General features: G+C 34.6%; 1 protein-coding gene across 1 annotated transcript; it reads right to left on the bottom strand.

The window, feature by feature from the left end:
* Window positions 1-7,607: 7,607 nt before the first annotated feature.
* LOC140980346 (berberine bridge enzyme-like D-2) lies at window positions 7,608-9,628 on the bottom strand. Its single transcript, XM_073446111.1, has one exon. The coding sequence runs from the start codon at window positions 9,371-9,373 to the stop codon at window positions 7,733-7,735; it is 1,641 nt and encodes a 546-aa protein (XP_073302212.1). The 5' UTR covers window positions 9,374-9,628; the 3' UTR covers window positions 7,608-7,732.

The raw sequence follows: 9,628 nt of genomic DNA on the forward strand, positions 1-9,628 counted from the left end.
TGTTGATTGATGTCTTGGATCTCCAGACACATGTTGCGGTTAGTGTTTATTGTCTTGATAAATTTGTTTTGTATGTATCTTTCCTGGTTTCTTTGACTGTCTTGAGGGATTGTTTAGTATTTGTGATCATTGTCCTTGAAATTACAAGAGAATGAATTTTTTTATATATACTTTCGGTATGACAATATTTTACCGATACCATACCGAAAATTCAACATACCAACTTTTCAGTAAAGTCGGTACGGTAACGGTATCATTTTTTTCATATCGGTATTTTCGGTACGGTAAACGGTATCCAAAATTTTTGTACAATATTCCGTGTAATAACAATTATTTAACTTGGCTTATGCTAAAAAAATGTTATTAAGTACAAGTTTTTGGTTTTTTGAGTGTAGCCCCGGGAATAAAATTACTAGATTAGATTTAACTTGAATTGAATTAACAAATCAACGTGTACAAGTATAGAGAAATTTTCTCAAAAACAAAAAAAAAAAATTAGAATCTTTGCTGAAAACCCAATAAATGATGGTAAATTATCTAACAAATGAGTAAATATGATATGCAAATGAGTAAAAATAAAGCAAAAATGAATTTGTTTTTCGAATTTTTCAACAAAGAAAATATTAAAATTGGTTATTATTCTTAAAAACCTTTGTTGTGTGAGTTTTTTGCCGAATTCCTAAATATATAATATTAAGTATTTATAGAACATCGATATTCAGTTTAGAACATATATTTAGTTAAATATATTATCGATTTTACATTTAAAAAATTCATCCATAAATTATAATTTTTTCACCTTTAATATTCTTAACTTTATTCACTCAAACCACTTTTTGAACATTAAAATTATTACAAGATTATGTTGTAATAAGTTTTGGTGTTTTAACGAAAGAACAAAACGAATAGTTATTCTTATAAAAATACAAAAATTATTGTTTATCGTATCATCGAAATGTTGCCCCCGCACCTCCATATTTTCGCAGCCCAGGGACAAATTGTTTCCTCACTATGTCCGATAGTACCAGATATTATGAAAATATTATTTTTATTTAATCATCATTCCAAAATCTCATTCAAAATATTCACGTTGATTAGATGCCTCTTTTAAAATGATATTCAATTCTATTTTATTTACTTGATCTCATATTTAATTACCCTACACCAAAATTACATAATTAGAAACTCCCCGATTGATATTCAAGTGTATCTTCTTCTCTACAAAAGTGTTTTATTCTCTTGTTCCTACATTTTTTTCAATAAAGACGAAAGGGTGGATTCTGAAAAAATTAATCTTGAAGGATGGAATATCGAGGTAGGAGATGTAATTCTAAACAAGGATTTTTTTTCAAAATTAGCTTATGTGAGATAATCGAAAGAAGTAAGTGGAACATGTATTTTCTTGTATTTTCGCTAAATATATGTTTTGTTGTATGAGATTCCTTAACAATGATCTTCATGATACAAATTTTCTATTTTGATTCTGACCTTGTCTAGCAGAGTAAAACTAGATACATATGATCAAATCTAGGGAGTAAAGTCACAATTATGATCTTTTATAAGTATTTAAGCTAGAAAAATTATGATCAAGTCTGGAGAGTTAAACTAAACATTTAATATCGATTATGGGTAGTTAAGTCAAAAACTATGATATGATATGGAGAGTTGAACCAGCTATTTGATGTTTATCATTTTTTTTTAATGTTTTTAGATGTACTTGTGAATAAATCATAAAATTATGTCTTGTGATTTACAAAAATATCATGATATTTTTAAAATTGTAAATCACTCATCCGATACATTCCTTTCACATAAAGATAAAATTGAAGATAAAAAATCAACTGAGTTTTGGGGCGGGTGATTTGGCTTTGAATCATGTTGATGTTTCTTTGGTTTATTTGTAAACTCCAAGAATTTAATTTATGTAACATGAATGCATGCAATATATGGTTTTATTTAAATGGTGTATTTATTTATTTTTATGCAATCCTATCATGCAATAATTATGCATTAAATGGTGTATTTATTTATTTTTATGCATTTAATGCATAATTATTGCATGATAGGATTCATTTCACGATGATTTTAAAAGGTCACGCATTAGGGTTTCTAGATGCATTTCACGCTCGATCGAGGAACGGAGACCGGAGAATTATCAGGAAAATTATTTTTATTACCTTTTTAATTTTTATTAATTATCAAGAAATGGGCTTTGTTGGGTATTTTTACCCGTCAAAGTATATTTTTAATCGATACACAAATTTTAACGATTCGGGTGACTTTTTGAGGATTCGGGTAATATTTTCAAAAATGTACCCAAACGAAATATTTTCGGGAGCATTTTTGGGCTTGTTGGGTTTGATTTAATGCTTAATGGGCCCAACTATCCCTTAATCTTTATTTTTGGTCCATTAGTGCATTGTTTAACATTTAACTATGACCTAAACTAATCCTAAACCCTAAACCTAATCATTGGCTGCCCACCCCCTAAAATTCCAGCATCTTTTCTCGTGAAGTTTCAGCAGCCTTGCTGAATAAAATATCGGTCCTCCATTATTTCTTCAAACAAGATACATTCCCGCTCTTCCGGTGCTTCCCCGACGCGCGATTCTTCGAGGTTTCGTTCATAAATCATCAAGGCACACATGTTTCTTCCTTTGTGCATCATACACGCTGATATTATGCGAAAATTTGAGTGAAGGCACGTAAAACATTCGATCTAATCGTGTGTGCATGTGCATTTCGTTGTAGGTTATTATGATAATATTGCATCCTATTGTTTGTAACCCACGTTTTCTTGCATCATTGTGTAAGGGGGCTGCCGATCTTCATGCTAGGGGCTTTTCACGTTGAGGAGAATGATGTTAAGATGCTAGAGTCAAGGTTTGGTCGAAAACTATGATGGGCCGATCGGTGTTTGTTGTAGGGTGGCTCGGTTTGGCAAGATATAAGGTTTTGGGGTGTGCTGCGATGCATGGCTCGATTCCAGCCAAGGAGCTGACCCCCTTGGGTCCGTGACGGGGCAGGGAGAGGGCCATGAACAGCTGGTCAAGGTCTAGGAGATAGTCGAAGAGCTAGGTGGATTTGTGACTCGGTGGTCTCGTGCGGAGCACCTTCGTGAGTATCGCACGGGGCTGGGGTTTGTGGGCAATAAGGTCAGCTAGGTTTGGTCAAGGAGATTCTCTTGGGTCGAACTTGGTTCTAGTATGGTTGGTTAGGTAATGGTCTGCGTGGTCTTGAGCTAGGATCGATAATTTACAAGTTTAGTGAATTAGGGTTGAAAATGTCTTGCACAGAATTTTCCAGCAGCCTAAGGGGCCTGGTCGGGGGGTTTAAGGGGTTTTTCTTGAAGATTTTAAGGCTGTTAATATGTTTATAAGGTGTGGTAAAAGGTTGGGAGAAATTTGGTTGAGTTTCGGTTCGACTCGGGTTAAAACCGGGACTTCGGTCCAAGTTTTAAAACGAATCGGTTAAGTTTTGAAACGGGCTCGAGCTTACGTCTAAGAAACACTTTTAAATATGTTTGGGGATGTTTTAAGGAGTTTGGTAAGCTTCAGGTAAAAATTTTAGAGGTCCAGGGGTAAAAACGATCATTTTGGGTTTCCGGGAGCAAAATGGTCATTTTGCACCCGGGCTGAGTTTTTGGTCCTGCCAGCGCCCCGAGCACAAATTTATCATGTTTTTAAATGTTTATGCATCATGATTATGATTTTTATGAAATTATGAAAAATATGTCGCATGCTTGATTTTAAGAAAAATTTACGCATGTGCATGATTTTTGATAAGTGATGAAAATTATGATGTGTTGAAGGATGAGAATTAGTTGTGACTAACGATGTATATGTAAATGCTTAAGATATATATGTAAATACTGATGATGAGGCCTAGGCACAGTGGATGGGTAATAATGTCACTGATGTCCGACAGCCGCCGGGTACCACAGTTCTATGTATATGGATCCATCGTATAATGATGAATGATGTTAGGAAAGTCTCAACTAATGAACTGAATTCATTAAAGGAAATGATGTATAAGTATATGATGATAACTATGAGTTGTTTTGACATATTATGATTTCATATGACATGTTTACATTACGTTTTTAAAGTTCACGAAAGGTACGTTGATTACAGTATATCTTCATTGATGTGTGCTATGAATATGTACTTGTTATTTTCTGGTACAGGTGTGTCGAGTCTTTAGACTCACTAGACGTGAGTGATGCAGGTGAGCATGCTTATGAGGGGACTGGAGGTGTCGGACTCTGAGCTGACAGGACTGGATGTGCGTGCATGACCCGAGGACCACATGATTTCTTCCGCACATTATGTTTTTATGAGTTTTGAGAGGACATGAGCATTTTTACGCATTGGTTTGATACGATGATGGTTTTAGGATTTTTATTTGTTATGTTTACGCATTTTCTATTGGTCGAGTTTGACCATTTTAAACTGCACTATTTTAAATTGTTAAATATTTACGCTTATTTTTAAATGATATATTTTTCAGTAGGGTTGCATGCATACAAAATATTTAAATGATATTTATAAAAATGTGAGCTTTTAAAAAATATATATATATTCATATTTTAAATTAGTAGATGTTTCATTATTGATGTTAAACTATTTTGTTTTTTACATAAGTCTAGGTAGTTGACTAGTTTGACCGTAAAATAAATTAAATTGTTGATATTGTATTGTTTATTTTTGAAGCTGTAAAAAAAATTGTATTTTTTATTTTATTTGGAATGTTGTTTTTATAGTTATCTTGGCTTATCGTTCTTTTGAAAAAAATTAAATTATTAATTTTGAGAACGCTATTGATGTCTACGCTGTATATCTTGAAGCATGACAAAGTTAGTGGATCTTAAATGTTATTTCTCGTTTTGAAATATACTAAGTAAATATATAGCATTGCACATGAAAGTAATAAGTATGGTCATAAGTCTGCATTATAGATAATATAAACAACACGCACAATAGTAACGATATAAATATAATCGCAAAGTAGATTAGTTCTAATGTTTATGAATATTACAACCTTTCATAGTTTTTCTTTTTGATCTTAATATATTATTTTTCTGGTGTCTTTGGGTTTTTAGGTTGTTTTCGACTTCTTTGAGTGAATGTCGATAGCTTCTCTTCATTTTCTATGTCAATTGATTGGATTTTATACTTCTTTGTGCTCTTATTGTCCTTTTTTTCCTCTCTTTTGTGTCATGTGGTTAATTATTTTTTTCTTTGGACCAGAAGCTGAAATACTCTTCCTTTTCTTAACATTTTCAGTGGTGGCTTGTAATTTTTTATCTGTCTCTATGCATTCAACTATCAAGGACATTTTGTCATTGTGTTGTTCTACACTGTTATATTGTCTAGTTTAAAAAAAATTTTGTGTTTGACATTATTTTGCTCCTCAAGTTCTTGGAGATGTTGTTAATGTCTTTCATCCTGACATTAAAAAATGTTATTCGGTTGATGTGAAAGCCGAAGTGGAGCTGTTCTATTATGAAATATGTTACCTTCAATATCTTCTTGATGAAGAAGCCTATCGACACTGCATCAATATCTTCAAAAAAAGTAATTTTTGCCACCAAATATTTTATTGTATAGTTAATGATAGGCGATATATGTTTATGTTTCATTTATGTTTTAAATATTTAATTATCCTATTTGTATTTATATGACGCTGGTGATTATATTCTTACATATGAATGATCTTATTGTTGAAGTAGATGCAATGGATGCAATTGTCTCATTCAGTTGTTTTTGTGATTGTTATCAGAAAATACCGCCATGCGTCATACCGTGCGATCGATTTGTTTTCAATCTTATAACTAATTCTTTCGAGACAATAGTAGTGATTATGTAGACGTATACAATAACACGAGTAAATAATAATCGATATTGAATTAACTACTAAAATGTTTTTGTTTGAGAGATGTTGCTAAAATTTTATGTTGTTTTTATTAAGAGCGTATACGTTCAATACTGATGGTTATACCGACGACAACCAATCAACCGTTATGGCGAAACGATATTTAAAAATGATATTCACATTATTTCATAATTAAATTATGAAATTTAAAATTTGAAAGATAATCACATTATTAAGAAAGAAACATTAATTAGTAATTAAATTATAAAATTATACTTGATTGTTGGAACATTTCATGTTCGCAATCTTGATTTTGATGTTAACAAAACTTGTTATTTTGTTACTAATGATTTATCGAAGTTCGAAAAGCTGAGATCAGTTACGAGTTGTCAAAATCGCAAACTGAAGACGTCAAACTGATCGCACAAACTGAATCAGTCGAACTGAAAAGCCAACGAACAGTTAAACTGATTGTCCAGCTGACAGACAGTTCAGCAGAAGACCTTCAAAAGCCCAGCCAGCTGATGAAGTGCTCAACTGATGAAGAGCTCAGCTGACCAGTTCAACTGAAAGAGTGAAATCAATTCAACTGACGAGTCAACTGATTTCACTAGCCCAACTAAAGGCTAGTTCAGATGACCAGTTAGGAGCATCAGTTAGGAATCAATCAGTTGCAGATCAAGACAAGCTTGCCTAAGTGGATTCCAGCTACGCACAACGACACAAAAGTAATTGTACGATCAAGGTACAATAATGGACGTTACAGCAAAACTTAAAGACAAAATGTTCCAGCATAGATGTCAGAAAAGTCGAGACACGGATATCAAGGAACACATTCAAGCTGCAACGGATATAATTATTGAGTCTCACTGTACGATCAGTTTCCCGCCTATAAATAAAATATCAGTGAAGAACAATAGACATTAAGTGTGTGAAGATACAAAAAAAGGGCACGCATATTGCATATCAACTTACAAGAAGCAATCAGCCCAGAGGGAACACTATATCGTGTTATCAGCTTAGATTAGAAGCACAATTCCCTCAATGTGTGAGAACACTTTCGTGTTGTACTCAGATATCAGTTCTCACACACACACCACCACTCAAATATAGTCTTGCACAAAGACAAAAAACTTTTGTATGTAGTCTTTGACACACAGACATTAAACAAGTGTTGACTGCAAGGTGATGCCTTCAGTCTAGTCTAGGAGTTCAGTTAGGCAGTAAGGTAAGTCCTAAGATGAGTGGGTTTGTACAAGGTGTTGTATAAATCAAAGTCTTCTAGTGGTTCCTACACGAGATGGTAGAAGGGGTGACGTTAGAGCAGTTGAAGTCTCCGAACATCCAAAAACATATTATGTGTGATTTTACTGTTTAACTATTGTTTTCATGCTGATTTGATCAATTCGAGCATCTGTCAGTTCAGTTTCCACCATAACTGAACTGATGTATGCCAACAACTGATTCTCTTAATTTTCAGTTATCCAGTTACATTGTATATAAATTATATCAGTTTTTCTTAACGAGGAATTACTTCGAGTGTTTTCCGCTTGATTTATAATCAAACTCGATTTAATTCATCGGTGTAAACATTCCTAGAATACGAGCTATTGCAGCTCATTGATTTATTGTGTTGAAAGTACCTCAAGGTGCCGAGCACACGATCCATCATTGATTCACATTTTCTTGATAAATAAATATAATATAATTTGCAAACTCAATAGTCTCAAAAAGTGGATTTGGATCCTTTCTTTTAATATGCATGTGAAGATCAAACGAAACAGATCAGAGCTCAATATCAAGAAAATAAAATGAAATGAAAGCTCATTCCTTTACATATGTTTTTTTTTTCATTTCACTATACTTGTGCTTTTCCGTATGAAGCAGACATTGGAGGAATACCTTGTTGATTTCTGAAAACATTAAATGGATCAATAATTGTCTTGGCTTTGACTAATCTCTCATAATTTTTCAAGAAATATTTCTCTCCCCAAATCCTTGCCATCTCCACTGGATCAGCAACTGCTACACTGCTATTTAAGTAATCCATAACTCCAAGATCGAAGTCCATGTAGTTTATGTAAGCAGCCCTTGGGCCGGATGAAACATATGGTGTCATTTCATTGTAAAATCCTCTGATCCACTCTATATAATTATTGCTTTCGAAGTTGTATCCTTCTTGCCATTCAACTAAATACTGTATTCCGTAAAGGTTACCTTTTCTGTGAGGGAAAGCAATAGATTCACTGCTTATTTCTCGCATGGCTCCTCCGTAAGGATCTAAGATAACATATCCCTTTGGTTCCTTTTCAAGAATTTTGATGGCAGATGTTAGTCCGGTTTCTGATATGGGAGCCCTGACATAGTCTGATTTAGCCTTGAAATAGTGCTTATCTAGTAGAAAACGGTCGTTTAAGTCGGCAACCGAGCTTCCGTTGTCCAGTCCTGAAAAGTAAAGAATGGAGTCGATCCAAGTCATTTCTTGGCAGTCTTCTGGTGAAATATTTAATTCTGGAAACACCCCATTTAAGATTGATATAACTTCTGATTTTGGACCTAAAAAGAACCCTTTAAACGTAACCGAAAGACCAGTTTTTTTAATCTGTGGCAAGCCTGCCCCAACAAAAGCTGACAAATAGAAGTCATTTCCTAGCTCCGGTGCAACATGCTGCCATTTGTTGACTAGTTTTGACACGTGACGCCTTGGTCCAGGCCTAGAAAGAATGAAACATGTCACCGTTTCGGGTACTTTCAGCAGCTGGATTTTCCATGCGTAAACAATGCCCCAAATGCCGCCACCGCCTCCCCGAATGGCCCAAAACACGTCTTCCCCCATGGCTTCTCGGTCTAGTAGCCTGCCGCCTGCGTCAATAAGAAGTGCATCCACCACATTATCAGCAGCAAGGCCGTATTTTCTTGATAATAATCCAAATCCACCGCCGGCTATGTGCCCTCCAATCCCCACAGTGGGGCATGATCCTGCTGAAAATCCAAGAACTTGGCTCGACGCTGAAATGGCATAATAAGTCTGGCCTAGCGTCGCACCTCCCTCGACCCAAGCTGATTCTGATTCGACGTCCACAGAAACTCGATCCAGATTCATAACGTCTATCAACACAAAGGGCGATCCATCATTAGATACATATGAAGTTCCCTCATAACTATGTCCACCACACCTCACTCTAATTTCCAAGTACCCTTTTTCGCAACACTTAACGCTGTTTATTAGCTGCTCTCTGCTCACTGGCAATATGATGGCTATCGGTTTCGGGACCGAGGTACCAGAAAAACGAAGATTTTGAATTGAAAAATCAAGAAAACTGAAGTAAACACTAGGATCATTATGAGAACTCGGGTATATGGTGAAATTTCTGACATTATGATCAATCAAGCAAGATTTAAGCGTATCAGCATGTTGATGACATAGTGCAGAAGCCAAAAACAATACAAAAACACTCGAAGGAAACAATACAGAACTCGTAGAACACTTCATTTTCATGCCGTTTTCTGTCAATTTTCTTGAGAGTACATGCCCTTATAAGGAAAATATTGGAGAATCATTTCTCCAGTCGAAGACAAAAAGATGAAGAGATCAATGATGAAGAAGCAGATTTACTAAACTTGGCCGGCCTACATTTTTTTAATGCAGACATGCACAAAAATGACCAAAAAACACTGATAGCGAAAGGTGCCAGTTGCGTAAGTTTACATGCAAAATTTTTTAACCCGTATTGAAGTTTACTAAAAAAATCGT

The sequence above is a fragment of the Primulina huaijiensis genome, chromosome 7 (assembly GCF_012295235.1).
Source record: "Primulina huaijiensis isolate GDHJ02 chromosome 7, ASM1229523v2, whole genome shotgun sequence".
NCBI lineage: Eukaryota > Viridiplantae > Streptophyta > Magnoliopsida > Lamiales > Gesneriaceae > Primulina > Primulina huaijiensis.

Bases quoted from the DNA above. Each gene is read 5' to 3' on its own strand.
- LOC140980346 (XM_073446111.1), bottom strand. From the start codon at position 9,373: ATGAAAATGAAGTGTTCTACGAGTTCTGTATTGTTTCCTTCGAGTGTT.